Source organism: Serinus canaria, chromosome 7, assembly GCF_022539315.1.
Source record: "Serinus canaria isolate serCan28SL12 chromosome 7, serCan2020, whole genome shotgun sequence".
Lineage (NCBI taxonomy): Eukaryota > Metazoa > Chordata > Aves > Passeriformes > Fringillidae > Serinus > Serinus canaria.
Window position 1 is genome coordinate 5,019,440 of NC_066321.1, and position 26,811 is coordinate 5,046,250.

A 26,811-nucleotide genomic window follows, 5' to 3' on the forward strand; every position below is an offset into this window, starting at 1 on the left:
AGTATTTAGGGCTTTCTGAGGCCAGGAGATGCTCCTGTCCCTTTAGGACAACTCTTTTTCTCTGACTCTCAGGCCTGCTTACACACACACACACACACACACATGTGGCTATATTTCTGCAAATAAACATCTGCTTATAAAGTTCAAGGTTTCAAAGGTCAAAATGCTAATATACCTTTGATTAAACTTGTTTTATTATTTGAGAAGTTAGAAAAGAACTCTGGAATTAAGGTTGCAGTGATAATAACAGGAATCAAACACACAAAGGTGTAGGTTTAAATTAAATGCCCACCCTGAGTGTCAGTGCTGTGGCAGGGTCCTGCTGACTCCTTTCATGAGGATTCTTGTTGGTTTTGTAGAAGCACTGCTGTGGTTCATGTAGCTCTTGAGAGGATGCTGGTGGTCTCTTTCATGGGTTGCTGTGTTAATAGCTGACATTTATTAACTTTCCCATCCTAATTGGGTCCTTTCAGATGTTCAGCCAACTGGTCAGGCACACAGTGTGAGAGGCCAGCTCCCAAAAGCAGCAAGTCTGACAACATCAGCACCAGTAAGTACTTCCAGTCACTGCTGTCACTTGGCAAATTTGCCTCACTTTAGAAATCTGAGCTTAAAACGTGAGTTTGTGTCATGAAAACTGCTCATTACTGGTATCTTTTTCTCTAAAAAAAACAAAATGTTGATATTTCTTGACTTTTCAATTGGCATTTGGTGTTGCACCAGGCAGTTCTTAGGCCTTGCACTCCCTGCTCCAAGTGCTAGCTGCACTTTTCTTCAGGAAAGCATATCCAGTGACAAGCACTTGGCCATATCAGCCCTGTGCAGGGAGCTAGTGGGAGACCTCTGACCATTTAAATCCTACTGAAAGCATCAAAAATAGAGCTGGAAGTAGTGCATAACTTTTGTACTGGCCATCTGCAGAGGGGTGAGTTTTACCTACTGTGAAAATCATCCTGAAAGCAAGAATAGCTCCTGCTGAATGTTTTTAAACACCTCTGAAAGCATAAAAGGATGGCATTGCTGCAGCATTGGCAGCTGAAGGTGGCCAAGGCTGCCTGCAGAGTGCTGAGTGTGCTGCTGGTGCCCTGCTGTACCTGCCCTGGTCACATTTAGCCCAAGTGGAGCAGCACAATGAGCTGCCTGCTATTCGGGTCAGCTTGGTGGATGGATGAAACTTTCCCAGCCATCCACACGAGTGAGAGAGCACTCACAAGCTGGAACTTGGGTCACTGCTTCATTGTGAGGGAATAACAGCTGCAGTTTGGGGAAGGGGCTTCTCCCAGACCCCAGGCTGCACCTTGGCCACCAAATGGTAACTCATGCCTGCTGGGATGTTTTTCAGGGCTTTTCTCCTGAATGTTTACATGCCAAGACAAAATTAACTTTTTTATGGCACCTAGGTAGGACTTAAGGCAGTTATTTATCAAATGTTTTCTTAAAAGGACCTCGCTGTAATATCCTTTACATCTATATCCTTTATATCCTTTATGCTGAATCTTCATAAGCTGAAGTGAACTCAGGATGCTCCAAGTTTTTATTCAGTACTTCATTTCGTGTCTGTGACAACCTGACTTGGCTTTCAGGCAGAAAGCCTTCAGGCAGAATTCAAAGCAGTTCTCAATTCTTTATTTAGATTGTGCTTAATGTGGAGCAGACACTGCCAGCAGCTTATTTTTTTAATAAATCAATAAATGTTGTCATTGAGACAACCAGCAATATTTTTGTTTTCCACCAGTTAAGGATTGTGATATTAAAGAAAATACATGCCTCTCCACACTGGCTTTATGCTGGATTCCTGCTTTTATAAGTCCTGTATTTATAACATAAAATTATTTGTTGCATGTGTTTCTTTACGAGCAGCTACTTAAAGTAAGGCTCAGAAATAAGGGTACAGTTACTGACCTTATTTTTGCAGATAGTCTCATTTCAGTGAAATTATCTGCCAAAATAATGTGAAGTCCATTTTGTTCTTCCCTGCTCCCTCCTCTCCTTTAACACTGCTGTCTGATCTGTGCACTGTTTTTCTGCTGCATTAAGCATTATTGTAGTTTTTGTGATTGCCTATATCAACATAACAAAATCCTTGGCTCTCGAGTACAATGCAGTAAAATGCAGCAAAATGCAGGAATGCACCAACCATCTAGAAATGAAGATTGCTGGCTGCTTTTTCCCCACAAATAAAGATAATACTAATTAAAATACCAATTAATTTTTCAACCAGAGCTAGGCCTACTGGATATTTTATATTAATAATTGCATGACCTAAACTGCTGAAGGTCCTGACTGTGCCACTCCAGCCCAAATTGTTCAGCAATTCCAGATTTTCATGGACTGCTGCTGCAAATGAGGGCAGGGACTCAATCCAAATCATATTGGTATCCAAAAAGAGGAAACTCCAGATTTGTTCACAAAAGTACTTGTGTACACTATTAACTGTAATGAAGTTGGGGTTTTTATTGATCAGCATTAAAATCTCAAATTGCTGAGTGAAGCTCATTGCATGAAATTGCATTGTTGGTGTGGGAAATTATTCTCTTTTAATTAATCTGTTTTACAGCTGTGCAGCCATGATTATTCAATGATATTTTGTTCTGTTTCAGGAAGCATAGCAATCATTGTTCCTCTTGTTCTGCTGGTGACTTTGATCACCACTCTTGTAATTGGACTATTTCTTTGCAAAAGGAAACGAAGGTAAGTAATTTCATATTGATTTATGAAGTAAAAAAATAAATAAATATTTCAAGTATTTGCATCTTTCTGATATAGAAAAAAATCGCTTCATGTGAGAAACAAAAATGCAACAAATGACCCACGACTTGTTTCTGGAGGCAGCAAATCAGTTACATTTTGGTTCTTGCTGGAACAACCACATCTGTTATTGATGCTTGAGTTCCTCGTGCAGTAGATAAAAAATTGTAGTTCTTACACATTTTGCTCAATCCTGACAGGGCTGAAAAAGTGTTAATAACTTTATCCAGAGACTTAGAGAACATAATTAATGTATTTCATTGAAACCACTGACTCAAATTTTGAGTATTGTTTACACCTTCAGGTTCTATTGAAGATGCATACAATTCTCAAAATATTTACTGTAGAGTCCCAAACCTTTTCCTTATTATTGTGTTCCTTTATTATTTTGCAGGGAATATTTTGTTCTGTTGAATTTAGCTGCCTTGGAGCTGATAATGATCTTGAGTTTGACTTTTTGACTTTGTGCATTTCTTCCAAGGCCATGTTGGGTGGCCAGGGGAGGCAGGAGTGTTTCTGCTGTATGAGACACCTGAGAGAGCTGCTGCCCTTCACGTGTTCAAAGAACATCTCGTTGATGGGGATGCAGATTTAGCAAGGGAAGGTTCCTGGTAATAAGGACATGGCCCACTAGGGAAGGCAGAGTGGGAATCAGAGAGCAAACCTTTTCCTTCAGGCCTGTAGCTGTCCTGCTTGCTGGCCTTGAGCAGCTGTTTTCCTTTCTCCTGGGGCTTGTTACCCCACATCCAAAACCAAGACAATGTCTCTTTGTTAAGTCCTTTAAAAGTGGTGAATCTGCTGCTTCTGCAAACGTGGCCATTTACGAGGCTATTTCAGTGCTCCAGGCTAAAAGAATCTTTTAAGTTCCTATGATCTGGCATCACATGCAGCATCTCTCTCCCCTGCAAACTCTAGTGTAAACTAGTGAGCATCAATTTTTAAAACCTTTTTTGTAAAGCCAATAAGATAAATACATTTCCTGACCATACTGTTCGTAGTGCTGACCCTGCCAGACTCCATGGGTGTCATTATGTGCTGCTGCACCTAAAATGCCAAGTTTAGTGATAGCCAAATCCTGAAACCAGTTGCTGCTCTGTAAATTATTTAGGTTACTGAGAATCACTTGTTAAATAATAGATTTTCAGTGGAGAAATAGAACTAGCCTCAATAAAGGGCTTTCTTCTTAAAATTATATTTGAAAATGTATTTTAGAGTTATTTTATCTCTTCAGAGAAGACTGTCAAGTATTAAACTAGGTGTAGCTGTTCAGCACTTGCATGCAACTGTTAAGTGCCTATTTTAGGAAATATTTTTTCAATGACATTTCTGAAAAATACAGATCATTTTGGTATATTGGATTTCAGATACTGACTGCATCTTACTCAGCCAACAAGAGGACTTGACTGTTATCATCCTGACTGTGACCTCCCTATTATTCCCTTGTAATTCTAGAGAACATATTGCACTGGGAAAAAATTACCCTCTTGAGGTTATTTCAATTGCTGGGCTGAAATCACCTCCTTAGCTGAAAGAAATGAATTCAGCAACAGAAACAATTCAACTCAATCACTTATCTTTACTGATACCTAATTCAAGGTTAAAAATAAGGCTCTGTCTTTTATTAAAGCTTGAAAGAAAAATTCAAGTTGAACTTCAGTGTTGCAATCACCACTGGCAGGGAATGCAAACTGGAACGAGGAGAAGTTCATACATTTTTAATGCATCCTGATGGAACCATTTGCTTGTCCTCAGTTTACAGCTGACTTTGGGCAACTGGTTTGAAACAAAAGTGAAATGAATGAGCAAGAGGACATGACTCATGTTCTCTTTGCCTTCATTCCTGCAGGGAATTGGCAATGACTTTGCAAAGCTTTCCTTGGAAGTGAGGGAAATCTGGAAATAACTGGAGGAAGTCAGCGTTGTAGACAGCGAGTTAGTACTTTGTATGGATTCATACCAATACAGCCAAACTGAGAAAAACAATAAAATTCTGCTTCCAGCTTCTGTGAGATCTATATGTAGACTCAGATTGTTATTTTGCTTGGAAAATTGAAGGATTTTATGATTGTCTCTGCAGGAAATGCTTTTTCATCCTGTTGATCTTAGAGATTAAAGAGAAACAAAATACCCAACAGCTCACTTGAAAGTTCACTATCTTCTTTTTTTTTTATGTATTTATGCATTACAGGACAAAAACTATCAGAAGACAACCCATGATAAATGGAGGACTCAATGTAGAAATTGGCAATCCATCATATAACATGTATGAGGTGGGCCACGACCACAGTGAAGGTGGTCTTTTAGCCTCAGATTTTACTCTAAATGCAGAAAAGGTAATTTCTTTTCTTTCTAGTGACAAAGCCATTTTACATCTTGCAAAGGTTTTGTCTTTATATGTGACAAATAGAAATGCAGAACAATGACATTTAGATTTAGTTAATGACTATAAAACCAAGTTAGAATTCATTAGAATAAATGTCATGTATATATTAACAGCTGTTTTGTAGTCTTATGCTGTGTGATGGTCATTTTTCCTAGTGCCCGTGTTTGATCAAAATAGAGTTAGAAATTAACTACAAAATGACTGGGATTTTTTTGGTCAAGGCAGACGTGTTTATGAGCTGGCAAACCACAACCTAGTGGCAAATATTTAAAACTGGAAACACATTATTGTCCAGCCCCTGTCAGAAGCACAAAAGAGTGCACGCATGCATGGGAGACTAACTTACTGCACATGAGAAAACTTGCCAAGGCGCCAGGAGCCGGGATCCTGACGGGGCAGATGGATTAAATGTTTGCACAAAGCTAGCAAGTATTATCATTGCCTTGTGAGAGATGCTGTCAGTCCTGCAGCAGTGACTGAAGTGCCTGAGTGATGTGACACGGGATGAGCGCGGTAATGCCGCGCTGTCTCTCCCGGAGCTCCGTAATCGGGCACACACCAAAGGGCAGCCATCGCTGCCTGGCATTCCTGACAAAGCAATCACAGGATTACTGATAGCCCTAGGAATGTCACTGCTGCATCACACAGGCAGTGTGCTCAGTGCAGGAGGTAAGCTGAAAATGGAGTTACTCACTGGAGGCAGAGTGGCTGAGCCAATGCTTTTTGTGTGGTCTGGCCCTAATCCATAGTGGAAAATGGTTGGAAAATGCTGAATTTTATTCTTGTGTTGAATGTAAGAGTTTTTTGTGCTGAGGGTTGCCTAGAAGGAGTTTTTTATAAATGTAGATCACTCTAAAATAATGTTTTTAGTTGGTGCACTGTTTATTCAACAGTGTTGATAAGTACACATAGAAAATGCTCTATTAGCACAGAAACTGAAACTTTCTGTTTATACAGGCCAGATACATAGGGGGAGGGTCCACTGCATTCAAGCTTCCCCACACAGCTCCATCAATCTACCTAAACTCTGACTTGAAAGGACCACTATCAACAGGGGTGAGAAATGATGATCCAAGTCCATTCCATTCCACCACAGCCCCCTTCTAAAGAAAGTTTGTCTGTCATTTTTGAGTAGAGGCATTTTCTGTTTGTTTTTAATTTTTTTTTCTTTAAATGGAATGAAGAATGACAGTAAATAATGCATTTTCTATTTGAAAGAAAGGGTCCCCCTCTGCATACAGAATTTCATCTGTACCCATCATCGTAACATGATCTAAAACTGCAAATGTCTTTGCAAAGGAATAAAAAACCAGTAAGCAATGTGATGCTTTGCCATATTCTAAGTTATAAGTTTAGCATGGTCAGCACAGCCATTTATCCTGATATATTTGAAATTTGTATGTAATTACAGGCATTTAGTGAAGTTTATCAAACTGAACGATGGTCAGAAATAATGGAAACAAGTGGTTTTATTTTAGAGGAATTTGATGCACGTAAAAATTAACTATTTCCTTCAATATTTGCAAAGCTTGTTCTAATTGTTCAGATTTCGATGGATTTGTATCATAAAAGAGCTCCTTCTAAAACATTGGGGTTTTTTGCTACAACTTAGCATGAGATTTGCAAACATTAAGATTTAAGATAGAAAAGGGACATCAATACAACATTCATTTTCATGTGCCTCAATATATATCCATCTTTTGTGCCATTCACGTTCTTGCATGACTGTAATATGTTGTATTTGGAAATGTAATAATTGTTATGGGGTGTGTTTTTTCTGATGGAGCACAGAACCATGGATGATAAAAGCCAGAATATTCACCCATCTTTAACTTTTTCTCCTAAATTCTGGTCACTCCAGCTTCTTTCTGTACCTCACTGTACTGCCTTGTGCAATCAGTACCACTCAAAGAGGGATCATGAGGCAGACACTGCTATGATATATAATTTTAATGACTCAGTAAGGCACTGCATAGATGCAAAGGATCTCTGTTCTGTTGTGGCTATCATCCTTAATAATGGTTGTCAATGGAGTGAAAAAGTCCTGACAATTGAAATAAAACTAAATTTCTGATTATAATCATGACACAAAAGTAAAGGTCTATGGGGACAGACAGGTAGAACTGAGAGTAGCTCTTTTTTCAATTGTGTTTCTTTCTTTTTTTTTTAATTAAATAAATTTGGCTCACCTTATTCTGCCTCCATTCCAGGAAAGTCTGGACCACAAGGCAATCACTTTTTCATCTGTAATAGATGGAATGGGCAGCTTTTAACTTCACTAACTGAGCAGCTGCTGTAGCTATCCAGACTAAGGAATATCTTAATCCTGGGCTCAGAAACAGAGTTGAGCAACAAGGAAAGGAAGAACTAAGACCTAAAGTCATTTTTCATTCCTTGTCTCCCAGGGTGTACTCAGGATATTTTCAAGTCAGGAAAACCTACCCAGTTCTGCTTTGACCAATTCAAAGTTTAGCCACTTCTTATTACACCAAACAAATTAATTTCCCTTTTTTTAGAGCTTCTTGATGTTCCACTCAGTATCTGTGCAAGCAGAGCGGTGCTGATAAATTAGCTGTAAAAAGAGGAGGATTTTGACCACAAGGTGTCCTTTCCTGTTATCATGGATAAAAGCTGAACTCTAATTGGATAGCAGAGTTCCTCTAGAGACAATAAAGGCACAAATATGAAGGAAGTAGTGGAGACTCAGGGATTTCTCACACAATAAAGTGCTTTGCAGCATTAAAAATGGACTCGTCCAATGCTGAAGTGCCACTCATTTCAACAGATTTTTTTCCAAACCACCAAAAAATTGCTGAGAAAAGGCTTATCAATTGGTAACTACTATGATATTTTAACAGTTATGCTGGTTTATTATTAAAGTTTAATTTACATGACGAAAGTCTTGAATTTTTTGGTCAAATCATGTTGTGTATTTGGGCCACAGAATTCGAAAACATGGTCAGCTATTGATGGGATGCTGATGTCTTAGAACAGGTAATACATGGAAACTGTTGGCTGCAGTTTTCTACTGTTAAACTTGTCACATGGTCTCACAGTGCACCTTCTCTATAAACTCCTTCATATCTATTCTGAAATCCTTCCAGTGTAATAAGGTGGACAAGTCAACCTCAGAAACATTTTTTCAAGGTTTTTCATTTAATTTTTTTGTCAATGTTTTTATGGTTTTAATATCATAATATGCTGCATGTCATGTCATTGGTTACTTTAATAGCATGTCTCATCATGAGTTTAATTTTCAACTAAATAATTAACTCATCATCAGGTTTGCAGACGTCCAGGTATCTATTAAATATGTCCTGTTGTATTTTATGTGTACTTGTTCTTGCTTTAACAAAGCCATTTCCATTTCCATAAATGCCAATTTGGACTCGACCTGACAGGTCTAATGTTTGCTTCGTTTCTCTGCAGCCAACAAATTACGCCAATCCAGTATATGCAAAGTTATACGTGGATGGACAGCACTGTCGAAACTCCTTAGCAAGTGTTGATGAAAGAAGAGAACTTCTTCCAAAGAAAATAGATATTGGGATAAGGGAGACTGTGGCATAATCTGCTGTTACCTTTTATACTCTGTATAAATGTATAAAATATAAGGATTACTTTTCTATGTACCAACAGTATTATAATTGTTTTGGCATCAGCATTACCTCTGTTTTTTGTTTGGTTGATTGTTTTCTGGGTTTTTCTTTTGCTGATGACTTTTGACTGACCATTTGTAAGGTATTTTTATGAAAAAGAAACTGCACTACGGTACAATTTACAACAATGCTGCTGAAATAACACACCTTTAAATTTGTTAAAATGGCAAACAACATATTCGTTTGTAGCGTGAAAATGAGCAATCTATTTTCTATGAACTTTTTTGGTTCTACTTAATCGATGAAGATGGTATCTGCACTTTTTCATTATGTAGTCTGGAAGCTGTAGTACAGTGTGTAATTTTGTTTATTTTAAATGGTGAAAGAATGATTGAATGGTCTACTCTCTTCTTTGTGCCCATTAGAACTTCTCTTCAGATCCTGATGAAGCTAGGTAACTTTTCACCAACAAACATAACTTGCTTTTAAATTAGCTTTAGGTTGCCAAGAAGTAAACAAGACTATAGAAGTGAAACATCTAATGATCTGCATGAACACGATGATTATGTTTCAGAAACTCAGTGACTGTACATGATATACTAAACATATATACCATGTAAACAAGCTTTGTATTTATTAAAACCTTATAGAACATAGTAACGATATATCTTGGAAGCTGAAACCTTACTTGCTGTGGGAACTCCAAGAGTCCTGTAGGACAGTAGCCACCCTAGAGCACAAGAGGGCATTGCCTACACATGCTTTACATGTTTATTCACTTAATCACACGCAGTTCTCGTGGATTAATAACTCCCCAACTCACACTGAGCAGTAGGGAAAAAGCCAGACCCCAAACCTTAAGCACACTCAGATGATCGCAGCATTCGGTTTTGACAATCATAAATAAAACCCCTCACGCCTCTTTGGTGATACTAAAGGATTCAAAACACAGCAGTTTCTTTAAATTAAGATAAACTGTGGTATTGTGGAGGTAAAAGGAGCCAAGCTGCATATTAGTGAAACCTTAGCAAAGCCCAAGTTTCAGCAGTCTGGGTTCAATATCAAAGTCCAAGGATCAAAAGTGAAAAGCATCAGTATCAGTTTCCAGCACTTCTCTGACCTGGCCTGTTTTCTGTTGTTGCTAAGAGGCAAAATCTGACTCACTTTTTTTTTAATTTTGATGGAAATAAAGAGTACAATTACTTTCAGGTTTGAACTGAATCAAAATGTTTTATACATAACTTTAAAGGCACAAAAGACGTATTCACACATATACTGTGGAGGACTCTTCCTTCCTCTGCTAGACATGACTGACTTTTAGCTATCATAGTATATTAACCTAACAGATTAAATATGTTTGTGGTTGCTCTTTATTCCCTTTGTACAAGCATTACAAAAATAACTGCTGTTTTATAAGAGATTTTTGTTGTACTATTGTGCATGCATACTACCTATTTCTAAACTTTGCCATATTGGGGCCTTTATAAAACTCTTGATTTATGTAATACTAGTGCAATTTTGCTTGAACAATGTTATGCATATCATAAACTTTTTCAGGTTCTTGTTTAAGTACATTTTTTTAAATTGAACAGTATTTTTCATTTTGGTTATAATAGTCATTTTGCCTATGTTTCTACAATGAAGTGTTAAATACTTTATAAAAAAAATTGTTGACTGATTTATTTAAATGAAAATCTACATACTTAATTCAGTGTGTTGACTAATTTTTAAATTTAACTTATAAAATGAAAGCTAAAGAAAGAGCAAATTGAAGCAAAAAAAATTACTTTGTACAAATGGCTAAATCCATTTTCTTAATGAAAATTTTTGCTTTTTATACAAATTCTATTTGAATGTTTTTGCAGCTCTGCACGTGTTTGGATGACTTAGGTGTATAGCTGTATATTAATGTCAATAGAATTTTAAAGCTATTATTTTTTCTATAAAAATACTGTATTAAATAGTTTCATACCACACAGCTACGATTCCACAGGTTCTGCCTTTGTTCTGCTGACATCATCAGAGATGGATTAGGCCCTCTTTTATTTTTTTTTTTCCACAATTGCAGTTGGTATGAGACGTAAGTAGCTGGAAATTTCAGAAACTTTGCCATTAATTTTCTGGAAGAGAATCTCCTCTCTTCAAAACTCAGGTAGATCTAAACTTTATCTGGTGGGTATAGAAGTAACATGAGGTAAAACATGAATTCTTACACAGGCCTGAGGAATTTTACTTACTGTGATGTCTCAGTTTCCCTTCACTGAGACATTTTATTTACTTTACACCTGCTTGAGAGTTACTACTTTATAAATAATAATTTATTTCCTTATAAATGCACATTTGATGTTAGTGGAGCTATTAAATATTCAATATTAGATCAGAATGAGGTCATAAGTATGTAGGCAGAATTCTGATGGAGATGCTGAGCTCTACCACTGCCATACTTAATAATCTTTAAATTGCACATAGGTGTAACAATCCACAATGGGGGTTTGTTTGTTTTTTCACTTTACCAAAGTTCTCCACAGGAACTCTTTCCACAATCCTTCCACAGCCCCAGAATCCCCAGGTTCTGTACCTGGGCAGAACACACAAGGAGCTGAAGGGTGGAAGGTTGAGGACCTGATCCATTACTTACACATACGTCCCCATAAGTTCAGTAAAATGGTTTTGGGCAGGAAATTCTAGAACATTTTACAAGGGACAAGAGAAATGTTTAATTTTTTACATTCCCACAGCCTTTTTACTATTGTTTAAGCACAGATTCATGTGTGTTGTAAGCTGACACAAGCTTAGAAATAAAAGAAATTGGCTGCATCTCAGATAGAAGGATCTGTCTCTTCAGAGTGTAGTTGCAAGGCTTTTCCTGTTGTTTCCCTGTGAAAGCATTCAGTGAACACTCAGGTGAAATGCCAGTTCTGTAAGATTCCACAGAATTCATTGGGATAAATTTTTTCTCCCACAGTACTAATGATTTTGCTTGGCAAGGGGAAGCTGTCTGTGGGTTCCTCAAATAGCAGGAGTTAAAATTATTTACAGAAATGGAACTGTTCATTGACTTTGTGCTCTTAGGCTAAGGAATACCCACATTTTCATTCAACAGACAACAAAAATGAGTCAAAGTTTGAAGGGGGACATGTGATGTCCTCCATTACAAACTAGGTTCTAAAATTCTTTGCTGAATGGAGAATCTCTATGCAAAACATAAAAAAAAAGGGATGTGTTTAAAATTTTATAGTTCTGTCTAATGGATTTTTTTATTTCCCCAACAGAAATTATTCTAGTTTATTTACATAATAGTGCAGTGGAGTCTCTGCCTCGTAATTGGCCTCTTGGTCTACACAAGAGTTTGCATAAACTCTGAATGATGACAACAGAATTCTAAATGACAAATTGAGATGGGTGATACTCTGATTAGTCACTCCACAAAACTGAGATTGCCAACATCAGTGCAGTGCTCTTGATGAATGCACTAGGAAGCAGATTTGAGAATATTTATTTGCTGAGCATATTCTAACTGTTTCTTTCTCATTTCTAAGAGAGTCATGGTGGTTGATGTTTGCAGGAGGAAAGCTCTGTAGTGGAATGCCTTTCAAATTCCTACTTCAGTCAATTACCTGGCAGTGAGATTGCTGAGAAACTCCTCATGTAGCAGCAATTGCTTTATTTTTATCAGAATCAGTGTAGTCACATATATTAACTGAATTTTGTGCAAACATTTCAGGAAATTTGTGAAAGTTCCTAATGTATCAGAATAGAACCAATGCATCCCCTTTTGGGAGGATGAGAAGATGGTAGAGGGAAGCAATGTCAGTGATGATAAAAGGTCCTCAAGGTTGTCAGCCTTAAAAGTGAAGACATTTTTCATGTGGAACAAGCAGACCAACAATGAATCTTGTCTGTCCAACCCTGGGCATCTCTGCAAAAGTACTGAGGCATTTGGAATTTTTCAAGTCTTAGCTGGACAGAAGGATGGCTGATGGAGGGAAGGACAATTTATCATCCTAGGTCTCTAATTTATTGTGCTTTACCATCTCCACATGTGAAATACAGATCTCGTGGAGGCAGGGGTTGCTCGTTCAGTGCCCATATTTTAAGGTGACAAAAAGGAAGAAAAAAGCATGAGGAATCTTTTTGCTTCCCTGTGGCAGCTGCACATCCCTTGGTGTGTGTGGTGCCTCTGGTGACCTCTGGCAGTGATGCTCAAAGCTGAACTTGCAGAGAGGGAACTGTCTGCTGGCCTCAAAGGATGTTCAATCACTTTTCCCTGGAATGAAGATGATGGTACTGCTGACCTCCACTACTGCTACTAAGCCTACTAATGATCCATTTTTTTTTGGTTAAAAAACCCCTTTAAAATACCACAGTGCATACAAATACAAAATGTATTTAGTGAATAGTACAGTATCAGAACTCATCTGTAGTTACTCTGAGTAAAAAATAATTTTCACAGTTAAATAGAAAGGAAGAGCTGAAACTGCCATGGAAACTCAAATGAAATATTAATTTAGGATTACTGCTAAAGCTCTTTTAAAGTATCTGCTCATGCTGGAGAGAAAAAAAAAAAGGTTTATAGAAACTGGCCACTGAATTTTTCTTAAAATATTTCTTAAATAAGCAATTTTGAACGTTACAAGAGTTGGCACCTCAGAAGATTTCAGGAAACAAGCTGTGTAGTCCAAGAGTTTCTCACAGTTTGTAATGCACAGGCAGCATTCTGTCACATGAGTTGGTGTTGGATGATTCATCAGTGATACAGAGAATAAGGTAAGTGTGTGCAGATTATGAGAACACTTGCTCAACAGGTGAGTGTCCAAGCTCCTGAGCAGCTCAAGGGGGTGGCAAGGATTGCACTTGAGCCTAGGGGAATGGGTTTCCACCTGGTGATGTTTAAATCTGGTGCCCTGTGTGCGTGAGCAGCTCACTGAGCTCTGTGACAGACCAACACCTGAACCAGGGCAGGAGCCACTGGGCACTTTGTCCAAAGAGCAGCAGCCAATGTTAGGGCAAGGCTTTAATTCCATTGGACTCCGAGGGTTTGGGTCTCCTAAGTGGAGCCCTGGTCTGATAGAAAGCAGGAATGAAGCTCTGAAGAGCACCAGGTTGCTGGGTGTGAGAGCAGTGACACCTGACAGCAGAACTGCAGCAGGGAGCTCAGGGGGAGCTTTCTGCCCTCCAGCTCTGCTGCTGTGGACATCACACCCTGCCTTTCCCTCACATGTTCAGAGTGGCCAGCTATCCCCAGAGCTGCCCAACAGGAATTCTGCACACCTGCTGAGATATGAGATTACCTGCTTGGTAAATCAGGAAGTGATTATTGAAATGTAACTATAGCAGCTGTAGTTATGCTGTTACTTTGAGGTGTTAGAGGTCCGTAAAAAATATCTTTTTAAAAAAAGAAATTTTCTTTTGAAAAGGAAAAGGAAGAAATATTCAAGTAATATTCCCACATACTGGGAAGTGGTCTGCCATGTCTCATAATAATACATCAGGAGAGATGTCCTTCAGGAAGAATAAAACAAGATGGGATGAGTGGTCTGGTTTATGTATAAGGTTAAGGTTGCTCTTCTACAGGTAAGTTGTAATTCTGGACATCTCTCTTCTCCTACCTGACCCAAAAATGGAGTATGTGCATATCCTGCATTTTTGTGTACACTTGAAAATGTTCAACTTCAAGAGCCTGGTCTTATCTGCTGCTTTTCAGAGCAGGAGGGGTGCACTGGGGAGTAGAACTGGGTAAAGGTGTCCAGCACATTCCCCAGTGATCAGATTGGTTGCAATATCAATGCTGCATGTCTGTCCTTACTTCAGGAGTCACAACATTTCACTTAGAGGCTGGCAGTCACTGGAACTTCTTTTGTGTAGTGAGCCAGGGCTGTTGGTAGAGCAGAGCCAGAGTCACTGTGCGCTAAAAGCTGTGTGTGAGCTGCCCAGGGCTGGTGCCAGCCCCTGCTCCCCAGGCTGGAGATCCCAAGGACTCTTGGTGTCCTTTCCACCAGCTGGAGTGAGCTATGGGGTATAAACCAAACCTATCTCACCTGCAGGGCTCTGTACCTCAGCAGGCAGTTTGAAAATGGTGTCAGAAAGAGAGAGACCTTCTTTGAGATTGTCTGCATGATTGGGTTCAGACCTTGTTCTGCCCTGATGTGTCTTGTCTGACACTTTTCAGAAGATGTTAAGCCTTAGTGGAAGATCTGTGATGACTTTCTGCATATATTCAGCTGTTTTAATCATCTTGAAATTCCTGAAATCCTAGTAGTTCATTACCCTGAAAAGTAATTTAATGTAAATTTTTCTACAGTTTTAGCTTATTTCATTTTTTCTAGTTTATTTCCTACAATGCAGAATCAGATATATTTCACCCCTATTCTTAATGAACATGAATAAAATAAAACATAATGCCTAATTTGAGATTGCTATTATGGAGATATACTACCACAGTTGTGTCTGATAGGATTAAGCTGTGCTTTTTTTCTGCTTAAATTAAAACATTAATGCAGCTTTCAGTGATAGGTACTAAAACATCTTTATAAATATTTGAAAAGATGCTGTTCAATGAACTGTGCAAGACAGGAGGCTGACCTCTCACAACTAATTAATTACCACAATCACAGCAACCCCAGACAAAGCACCCTCGCCAGCAATTTGAAAGGTAATTAACATTCATGTCTCGTAGAAGTCACTTGACTTCCAATTATGATTAAATATGCAAGGGCAGGGGGACACAGCACTGGGAGAGCTGAGAGCAATCCCTGAGTGTGGTGGAAAGGAATGTCAGGCATGGAAGGACTGGGAGGGAAACAGGGATTACACATCCTTGTGTCCCACTGAAGGACTCGGGGTGAAGGACCACCAGCACCACCACTGGGTTTGGCCCCACTTCTTTAGCCCAACAAAATCCTTAGCTGGTTATTTCCCAGACTGAGGCAGGCTGGACAGTCACAGCTGTCCATAATCCTGACCCAAATAGATCTACCCAGATTTAAGAATATCTGGCAAACTATATGACAGCTCTCAGGCTTTTTGTTATAGAATTAATTAGTCTTAAAGGATTGAACAGCAACTCTTGTCACTGAAAAAGTCCTAATTAGGCACATCTGACTTGACAACAGAGTCTTTCTTTAAGGAATAGCAAAATTGAATGAAACAATATTAAATTACTTTTAAGGTGTATAATCAGCAGGAGAAACCTCTTTTTTGTAGCAAAAAGTTTATGCATCCATTACAACTTGTGTCTACTGCTATAAGTGTTTTAAAATGTAGCTAACATTTCAATATTTGAAAATACCTTAAAGGAATTTTCTTCTCAAACATCTTTTTAAAGAAGACTTTCAGAAAGATTTTTTTTTAATTAACATTTTAATGAAGGAATAAAATAATTTAGGTTAACAAGCACATTAACAGTAAATGGAACAGCAAATCAATTACCGTAATGAAAATTGAAAAGCAGCAATCATATTGTCTGTTTAAATGGCCATATCCCATAAATACAGTATGACAACCTGGATCTTGTCACATATTACTGTATCATATCCTATTTTCATTGGCATCATTAATATCAGAACAACTGCTACAGTCCACCAAGGAGAAAAACGCTGAGGTCAGTCACCCCGGGGTGGTTAATTGCTTCCATGTCAGCAGGAGCAGGCAATAACCTGTGAACACTGAAACCCCACTGCACTGCTGGGTCAGGTGTGCTTATTTGTACAGCTTGATGTAAAATATGAAAGTTCATTGGAAAGGACACTTCACCCTGAGACCAGCTCAGTGACTCTCCAGAGGGAGGGAACAGAAGCGTTCCCTTCCCTGGGACAAGGAGCAATTAATTAGTCCATCAGGAGAGGAGGTGTTTCTCAACCTAACAAAGCAACAGTTGTGTCTCAGAGGAAGGAAATGAGGCCCTTCTTAATTAAAAAAACCAAAACACCTACACAGCCTTGTGATGGCAAGAGAGCAGGATTAGATCTGGGACGAGCCTTTGGGGAGCTCACAAAAATCTGTCTGGCTCCAAGAACAAGTGCTGGGAGAGGGAACTGTCTCCAGAGGTGTGGAGCAAGATGGTGAAGATTCAAGAGGTACATGGAAAGCTACATGTAAGTTACCTAAAATTCAAAAAAAAAAAAGAGGAGAAATAATGAGATTTGTGGTTTTTGGTGGGGGGTGTTCATTTGGAGCTGTGTGGTGCATTTTAAATGTGGATATTATGAAGAAATTATTCTGTTTAGATTTTCCCTTAGCTGGCTGAGGGAAATTTGAGGGATGTCAAAGTTCAGGATAATAACTTCTCACAAGAAGTTATGAAAAATGAGTCTAGCCAGTAAAACACCTTTTATATCCTTTGAATTCTTGTTTTCAGATATTTCAGGGAGTAACTATCTCTATAGATACTATGTGTATCCAAAGTCTGTAGGACTCAGTTACAGGAAGCCTCTTATTTCTTAAATTGTTTTCAACCCTTCTTCATTCTTATTCCAAAGTACTCAAATGCAGTTCTATTTCTTTAATGTTTTCATAGGGTTTTATGCTTCCTACTCCCCGGCAGGTTGAAAAAAGTCAGGGAAATTACCTGGATTTCCATGGGTACAGATAATATGAAATTGAGTTCTTTGTACAGAGCAGTTCCTTTTATTTATACTTCCTGCAATTTCAGAGTTCAAATTGCAGTTTAAAAACTTGTGGTGTTTTGGAAGAGTAGAATGACAGAAACACGGAATCATGCTCATTACAGATGACAGAAACCCTGCGGACAGCACCGAGGGAGGGAACTACTTAATTAAGAACAAGAAATACAGAATCACAGGGCTTGACAGTACCTTGGGGTTCTTCTTGCCCTCCCCACGTTTCTCTAACAGCAGCAGCTATAGCTCAGGCAGTGCCTCAGCTCAGAAATGCCTCCACAGGCATTTCTCCAGAGTTTCTGAAGAGTGACAGCAATGTCCCTAAACAGCCAATTTCAAGAGTGACAGCAATATCCTTAAACAGCCAATTTCAGCACTTGCTGTCCTTATTTTTTTTTATTTTTATGCACATGTCTCAGTTTCCACTGGTGAAGTTTAAAGCTGCTTGTCCCATCCATCATGGACAAACTACCCTACTTTTTACAGCTTTTTAGAAAGTGTGGAGTTAAAATGAAGCAGAGATGACCCTGCTGTGGTGGGACCTGCTCTACACCTCATGAGCACAGAGGGTCCTGCAGTCCAAGTGATCACAGAACTCTGAATTGTCCCTTCATTGCTTTTAACCTTGCTCTGTGAGTGAAGACATGCATTGATCCCTTGCTGATGCCAGGCACGATCTGTAAGGAGCTAAACCCCAAACTGGATTGGCACTTTGAGCAGATATCTTCATTTTCAGCAGAGAAAATCTCCAAACAAACAAGGCTGTATCCATACCACTGCAAAATTCTGGGCATCAGAGAGTCATGCAGATAGCATTTAATGTGTCTAAGAAGTTGGACTCAATCCCTGTGGGTATCTTTGAACCCTGGATGCCCCATGATTCTGAGATAATGTAGCCAATGTAGCTAACTTCATTATGTCTATAAGAGCAAGATCTGTGCCTACAAACATTCTGAATCATTTCTGCTGGAGAAACCTCTAAGTTTTTTAGGTTGGAGGAAGGTCTGTGCTGGTAGAATGAAGAAGAGACTTTCCCCAGGATGCCATTTCACATAGCTGGTGTCTTGCCATGTTGCCAGGGGCTCTAGTGAGGAGGGATTTTTTGTTGTTTGGGCTTCCTCTTACCTACCCCTTCAGCATTATTAGCTGCTAAAGGGAGGATTTCACAAAACGGAAAAGAAGGCAAAACAAGTGAACACCAGAGAGCAATCCTAGGAAGGCCCTGACCCCACATTTTCTTCACAAAGGGCAGAAAAATGCTTTTCTGTAAAGGCTGTAGCTGTGCAAGGCATCGGGTCTGTTCTGGGCAATTGCAATGATCACACTGATTTTGTCTCCAGCCCTTAACGTGCACTCCAGCTCTCTCCTCTCACTCCTCACCCTTGCCACCAGGCTCTCTGGCCCCAAGGAATTGAGATTCTGCCATTTCTCCTCCTGATGGCTCTTGAGTTCTCTCTCAGCTCCACTCTGTGCTGACCTGCTCTGAGCACCAGACTCACCACCTGCAGAGGATGGACACCTCAGCCAGCTGGGCTGGACTGGCCCATGATAACCTTACACAGCCCCCTCAGGGCTCATGATGACCCTACACAGTAGTGAGAGGCTCATGAAAAGTCACATTTCTAAAGGACACAGAGGGAAATGGACATTTATGATAATAAGGGCATCTCCTGCTTCAGTTCCCTTTGCTGTCACTGCCTAGAGATTTTTTATTTCCATTGAAAACTCTGCCTGACCTAACCTAGAGCAGCCCTGCAAAGCTCCATTATGCTGCATTTTTTTTCCCCTGTAATTTCAGTTTTGATTGCTTTTAAGAGTTGTCTGTACCTGTTCTGCTTGCTAAGCTGGGGGGAATTTGGCAGCAGCCACCACAGAGATGGATCTGCTTTACTTGATTCTGCTCATGGTGCTGTTTAGCTTCCTGTTAGAATGTCAAAATCACTTTTGTAAGTATTTTTTTGTGTCAGTGTGAGATGTGGTGACACTGATTTTTAAGGGTTTTTAGGAATTTTTTTCAGGATATTTGAGATCATTGTGCTGCAGAAACACATGGATGTCTTCTAAAGTCCAGGTACACGGGCAGGAAGTGAATTTCTGATTTTCATAGCATGGTATCACATAATTAAATTTCTAATAGGAAATGGATATTTGCATAACCTGCTCTTTAAGAGTGCTCTGAATTCCAAGTTTGCCAGGAAAGAGCATTTATTGTGATGTGACAAGTCTTTGGTGTCCATTGCTTTCCTTAGATGATGGCAAAAAAGTGCCACTCTCATAGGGACTGAACAGCTTTACTAATGAAGCATTGAAACTGTTGAATTTTAATCTAATCTACTTAACTATTTTATCAACATGCTTTAAGCTGATTAAATCAGTTTTTTTATACTCTAGAATTTAAAATCCCTTCTCTGGATGTTTCCTGTGAGAGCTTGCAGTTAGTCCAGTGTGTGTGTGTGAATGTACAGTGGAAATTAAAGGCTGTTCAAAATTCTGTGGAGCAAACCTGCTTCTTAATGACAGGGAGGTTTTTTTACATTCACTGTGCAGTCTGGGCATATGAGTTTATATTTTTTTTTCCTGAACCAAGTTTACAGCTGAAAGCAGCAATGTAGTTCACACTAGAGCATAAATCTGCAGGCTGAAACCCTTGCAAGAACACACAGTATTGCTATTGAGAGTACTCAACTGAAAAATTTGAAAAATTGTGTATTTAAAAGTGCTTGTAAAGCCCTGTTGCCCTATGGATATGTCCAGGCCCCTTGTTTACTTCCATTTTTCAACAGCAATAACAATAATGTCACTGCAATGAACATTGTTTGGACACTGCTGATGGGCATCAGGATGTGAAATGATAGTCACATGCCAAAGGCCAAAAGAAATAAGAGCCATCACTCTGTCAGAGCAGCACCATCCTCTCCACAGAGCCTGGAGAAAACCTTGTTTTCCCAATGTACACCTCAGGACACTCCATGATTTAACCCTGCCAGTAACAGTTTGGCCATTTCCTGGTCCCACAGGCTTGTTCACACATTGGTGGAGCTTTTTTTTCCTTGCTAGAGAAGTATAGACTGTATATTATTACAGATATTATATTGATAGAAAGTATTGGCCAAAGGGAAGGGGCCCCACACCTGGAGCACAGGAGGGGCACTCCTCCACATACACCAGAATTTCACAGAATATATTTACAAACTGTCTCACAGGGTCCCTGCTTTCCCATCCTCATTCTCAATAGTTTTTGCTCATGAGAGGATTTTATAAATTCAATATTTATTCGGTATATTTCACTAGGAAAACAGCTTGATCCAAAGTGAACACTTGGATTTTAACCAAGCCTACAATATACAGAGTATATCTGCTGGAAGAAGGAAAAATCCAGTTCTTGGGAGACAGAGAGGATGTAATTAACTTGAGTTACATCACTTACTGCTGTATTCATTTGCCCAAATTCAATTCTCTTTGACATACCTTTTAAAAAAATCCATTGCTATGAAAAGTGAAGTGCAGCTCCACTACTGAAACTCATTTTGAGCTCCTGCCTTTCCCTGCACTTTAAAGTTCAGTACAGAATGGACAGGGAGCCCTGCTTGGCTCCTGAGCCTGGGGAACTCGGGCTGAAAGCAGCTCAGGGTCATTGCTCTGTGTCCCATCCTGTCCCTTGGCTCCTCCTGCCATAACCTGATGGCTTTATCTCCATTCAGCATTCAGGATCCTCTACAAATTATAGTTTTCTATATGTGTTATCTATTCATGAGAAATAATTAGCACTGTCCATTAGCCCCTGTATCCAGCATCTTCTCTTTGCTTGCTGTCAACTGACACCTTGCATTGAATTACATTGCACTACAATATTATATTATTATATTATTTACAGTTCTCAGCTGATATTTAAAGTAGAATTCCTCTGATTGAATTCCCTACACTGTTTATCATGCAGACACTGCTGGGAAACACAACGCTGCCACTGATCAGAAAGGGGAATTTCACCACAAACATTCTGCCTCACCACCTCAGCCTTTTCCTCTGGGCTCTGAATGCCCTGTTCATGCAAATATTCTGCAAGGGTGGGACTCTCCCTGCCCAGTATGAGCTGGGCTCACAAATCCTGGGCTACTGGTGGCTGTGGCAGAGCAGAGGACACAGCAGTGGGAGGCACAGCTGGTGGCACACTCAGGTGCAGGGTTAATTTTGCTCAATGAAATGGTGAGGTGGAAAGAAAAATATTCACCCACTCCCAGCTTTAGCTCTCTGTGGCTCTGGTAAATTGTTCTGTAAAACTCTCTGCTCAGGAGGGAAGGCTGCAGGAGGCTGTGTTTGATGGCAGGGCATGGTGAAACTCACAGAATGTGCCTCTGGCTTTGCTTTTGTTCTGGCTTTGTCTGTGAAAACAAGTTGGGGTGAGGCTCTTTGCTGCTGAGTGCGTGTCCTGAGTGTCACACGGCACGTCTGGCTGCTGCTGGGCATGGCTGCAGGCTGCAAGCCACAGAAGCCAGGTGCTCTCACAGTGAGAGCAATTTTCAGCTCTGGAATGGCTTTTGTGTGTCTAAAAACCAACAGGGGCATTCCTGAAATGGAAAAGATGAACTGCAGCCAAATGAGTGCCTGTTATCAAGCATTTTACCTGCCTTTGGAGGCTCAGCTCACCTCTGCTCCACACAGCAGCCTGTCCCCAGCCTCCCTCACGACCACAGCCACCTTTGCTGAGAAGAAAATCCATCTGCCAGGTCCATGCATGTGCTGCTCCTGCTCTGGGGAAGGTAAGCTGAGCAAACCATCCTTTTTGGAGCATGAATACCTGTGACTCTGAGGTGTGCTTACAGCAAATATCTCCTGTGCCAGTTTTAAACCCCCAGTCTTCACTGTTTAATCAACTGCAAAAGCTGTTTATTGCTTTCTATACATGAGTGTCTCAACACTGGGCTTTAATTAACTGCCTGGGCCTGGGCTGTCATTTGACACAGCTTTTATTGCAGGAGATGTTCAATCCTGTCTTTCATAACTGTGTCTCAAACACATCTGTACTGAACTCTTTTAGGCAGTGATTAGTTTCCATCAGCTGTCTTTTATTCATTTCACATTTGCCCACAGGCAGCCTCATTAAAGTCCAGCACAACTTTCCTACACTGTGACTTCTCCCAGCTCCTTGGGCAGGGTGGGGAAGCTGTGGCCCAAATTTATTTGCTCTACTCCTGGAGGGCACTGCTGAGGCTGATCTTCACCAGCCCAACCTTCTCCTGGGGTTGCTGCAGCTCTCTGAAAGTCTCCCCATGCTGGGGAGCTCCAGCAGTGATTCCCACAGCAATATTCCAGTGCCAGCCCTGAGCACACCTGAGAGGTTGCAAATTTCACCAAAACTCTGTGGTCTTGCCACTTTTTCCTCCTTGCCCTGCCTGAAGATCCACAACCACGTCCTCCACTCCTTTCTCTCTTCCCTGTGAGCGTGCCCAAGGCATGGATGCACTGCTGGGCTGCAGCACCCCAGGCAAGCAGCCTGTGCTCCATCACAGAGCTCCACACTCCTCCTCCCACTGCTGTGTCCTCCTGGCTGCACTTCATCACGTGGGATGGCATTTCCCTGGCTCTCCTGCCTGATTTAACCAACTGCTTACCCACCAGTGCAATATTTTTTTATTCCTCTTTTATATTCTTCTTTATAAATGTTAGGTTAGAGCTTTCTGATTTTACTGTTGTGGATCCTTGGAGAGTTTTTGGAAGGGAAGGGGATATATTTCTCTGTTGCTTTAGCCAGAAGCAGCCAGAAATCTGGAGGTGCCATATCTGAGCTGCTCTCCTCCCCTCCAGCCTTGTCCTGGGGACAGGCAGTGCTTGCTCTCTAACCACCAGCACCCTTCCAACCCACAGCATGATCCTGGAAGGCTCCAGTCCCACCTCCCATGCAGAGCAAAGCTACCAACTCATCCACTGACAGAGGTGCTTTTCTGTCTCCATTCCCCCTGTGTTTGTGTTTATTTTTCCCTCCCTCCTGGCATTTTAGACACTGTTATTTCCCAGCTAACACTGCCCAGCTCCTCACAGGTAAACAAGGTGGCCACTTTTCTCTTCATGGCTATTAGTTAAATATTTAAAGAGTTTAGGTATCAACCCGAGGCTTTTTTATAGATCACTTCCAAGTATGTGTTGTCTTCTTTAGCACACAGACCCAAAGCTCTCCCACCTGAGCATCCCACCCCACCCTCAGGAAGGCACCCAGCTAACAGGGTAGGAGGAAACAAAAGTAAAAAAAAAAAACCAAACTAAAAACAAAAAATACCCCAAAAAACCGTACCAAAACAACAACAACAACAACAACAACAACAAACCAAAACAAAAGACGTCACCAAAAAACAACAAACAAAAAACTAAAAAAAAAAAATGTCTGACCCAAGCCTGCTGCAGATTCAGGGCTTTTGTGTCCCTTGGTGAGGCTGAGTGGAGGCACACACCTGTGAATGTTCTCCAGGGCTTTTTTCTCTGTGAATTTGTGCTTCAGGCTGCCTTGCCATTACAGATCTCTAAATAGAGGGTTAGACATTATTGGAATAAATTTACCCCCACAGGAGAGACCCAGATGGAAAGCTGTAAGGAGAATATTTAGTGTGCAGAAATGTGCATTCCTGTGCACCCTGATGCTATGGCTGTTGTGACTGTGCCTGAAGTTTTCCCATCATTTTTAGCTCCCTTTGGGAGATGCTGTGAGACTCATCTTTCTCTGCAGTGCTATTTATTGATGAAGCTGGCCTGAACTACCTTGAAAGGGTCATGCATTTATATTTAACATTTAATTGTTGCTATTTTCTCTGGCCCTGGGAGAATGATCTATTTTAATATTACTGTGATACCCACTGTGAACTTAGATGCTGCTGCTGGTAATAGGAAAAACAAATAAACAAAAAGGAAAAAAATCAGTCTTTCCTTTTTGTCTGTACTGTTCTAGAAGTGACCAAACCCAGCGAGCTGTTGGCTGTTTATGCTCGGGAGCCTTAAAACCAAACTGCCCCAAAGAGCTCACAGAGAAAGATGGTCCAGAAGCTGTCAGAATGGCTCATTTAGTGAGGAGATGAACTGCCTGTGGGAAAACTTTGCCACTAAATGGTTTCCTGTAAAATCCTAATGGCAGATGTGTGGATATTTGGCCTTACTCCAAGGGCCACACGTCCTACAGTCGAGATTGGGCGTATTTTGAGGCAAGACGTTAATGCCACTGGGAGGGTAGGGATGATACATTTTATAGCCTTTCTGGAAAAAGAATTCTCTAGCCTAGGTACAGGCTGCTATTAAGGAAGGAGAAATTATTTTTCTTCTTCTTTATATTTATATATTTATCAGGGTGTCTGTCCTGTGCTCCAGTGAACGCAGAGCAAAATTAAGAGCTCGTGGAGGTGCAGGCAGCCCCAGTGCTGCCAACACATCCCCCAGGCTGTGCCAGACAGGTGTGCCCTGAGAAAAGTGCCAGCTCTGAGCCCTGTCCTCTCTCCCTCACAGCTAAAACACATCAGCTTTGTGAGCTCATCCTCCCTTGCCAGCACACATCACGTTTTCTTCCCCCACACTTACACTTCCCTAATGCCATCAATAATGTCCTCCTTCTTCCATGTATTTCTGGTTTTCATTTCTTCTGCTTCATTCCTTATTCACCTTCTTCCATGTATTTCTGGTTTTCATTTCTTCTGCTTCATTCCTTATTCACCTCCCTCCAGACCCAGCAAAACCCCTATAACAAGTAGCTCCCTGTTGTATTTCCAAATTAAATTGGGATGTGAGAGGGCTGGAGAGTGCTGCCCTGGAGATTGGCTCTTCCCTGAATGCTGCCTTGGCTCTGTCTCAAGAGAAGTTCCCCCCTCCCTGCCCTCCCTTTCTCCCTCTGTGGCCACTGCAAAGGGCCCAAACCTCAGAGAGGGATGGGGCACGTTCCCCCAGCCAGGCATCCCTTCACTTGCATGTGCTGGTCTCCATCCAACAGCAGGAACCTCTTAAAGGACAAAATATTGGGAAAAAGGCACAGTTTGGTTGTTAATGGAAGCAGCTCATCTCTCCCTCAGCTGGAAAGTGCAGAGAGAGACATGGTGATCCTTCTAGAGTTAAAGGTGAGGAAAAAGCATTGCTGCTTTTCCATAAAGCTTTAGCTGTGTCCCTGTGGCAGGAAAAAAGGGGTTTGTCACACAAGTGTGTCCCAGCATTGGGCATTGGGTACAGGCTGTGCTGCTGTCAAAGCTGCACATCTGCCAAGGGAGTGGTGTTTCACAGCCACCTCTGCCTTCCAGCCTGGAATTTTCCTCTCATTCCTGTCCCAATCCCTTGACAAAGATGCAAAGGTAGGTCCCCACTTGTACACCCAGCACTCTTTGTGCCCCTGCACAGGACCAGAGCACTGACACCTGCAGCAAAGCCAGAAATGAGGTGCCCCACACCGAGTCGTGCCATCCAGCTGGGGCAAACCAAATGGGTTTTTAATTTGGGAAAGCAGGAGCTGGTGGCTGGAGCCAGGAGCTCTCAGGAAATGACTGCTGCAGCCTGGGACAGAGCCCATTCCCTTCCTGCAGCAGGCACAGCAGCCCTGGCCCCTGGCTGGGCTCTGCCTCTGCTGTCAGCTCCACCACCACGCTGGGGCTTTTTGGGGTCATTGATGGGATCCTTCATGGATGGGATCCTTCAGTGATGGGATCCTTCATGGATGGGATCCTTCATGGATGGGCTCCTTCACTGATGGGCTCCTTCATTGATGGGCTCCTTCATTGATGGGATCCTTCACTGATGGGATCCTTCATTGATGAGATCCTTCATTGATGGGATCCTTCAGTGATGGGATCCTTCACTGATGGGATCCTTCATTGATGGGATCCTTCATGGATGGGATCCTTCAGTGATGGGCTCCTTCATTGATGAGATCCTTCATTGATGGGATCCTTCATGGATGGGATCCTTCATTGATGGGCTCCTTCATTGATGGGATCCTTCATTGATGGGACCCTTCATTGATGGGATCCTTCATTGATGGGATCCTTCATTGATGGGATCCTTCATGGATGGGATCCTTCATGGATGGGCTCCTTCATTGATGGGATCCTTCAGTGATGGGATCCTTCACTGATGGGATCCTTCATTGATGGGATCCTTCATGGATGGGATCCTTCATTGATGGGCTCCTTCATTGATGAGATCCTTCATTGATGGGATCCTTCAGTGATGGGGTCCTTCATTGATGGGCTCCTTCACTGATGGGATCCTTTTCCTGCAGCAGCCCAGCTGGAGGTGTTAGCTAGCCCCAGAACCATCCAGCCCTGCTCAGGATGCAGCTCCTGCTCTGAGAGCTCGCCAAGGGGAGCTGTGAGAATGGGAGGCTGCAGTGTCAGGGAGCTGACAGCCAAGGCGGGCTCGGGAAGAGTTATGGGCATTCAGCAGACATTAAAAGGACAATAACACACTGGCTTATGGCTATTTATTTTTTATGAGTGACTTTGGCAGT

At 41.1% G+C, this 26,811-nt stretch overlaps 1 protein-coding gene across 1 annotated transcript in view; it reads left to right on the forward strand.

Moving 5' to 3' along the window:
- LRP1B (LDL receptor related protein 1B) overlaps window positions 1-10,750 on the forward strand; it is a 474,765-nt gene extending 464,015 nt beyond the window's left edge. Inside the window, exons 87-91 of the mRNA XM_050976996.1 lie at window positions 474-550; window positions 2,601-2,691; window positions 4,937-5,081; window positions 6,089-6,187; window positions 8,561-10,750. Coding sequence (XP_050832953.1) covers window positions 474-550; window positions 2,601-2,691; window positions 4,937-5,081; window positions 6,089-6,187; window positions 8,561-8,701 — 553 coding nt within the window. The 3' untranslated portion in view covers window positions 8,702-10,750. The remainder of the gene's footprint in view (window positions 1-473; window positions 551-2,600; window positions 2,692-4,936; window positions 5,082-6,088; window positions 6,188-8,560) is intronic.
- The last annotated feature ends 16,061 nt before the right edge of the window (window positions 10,751-26,811 follow it).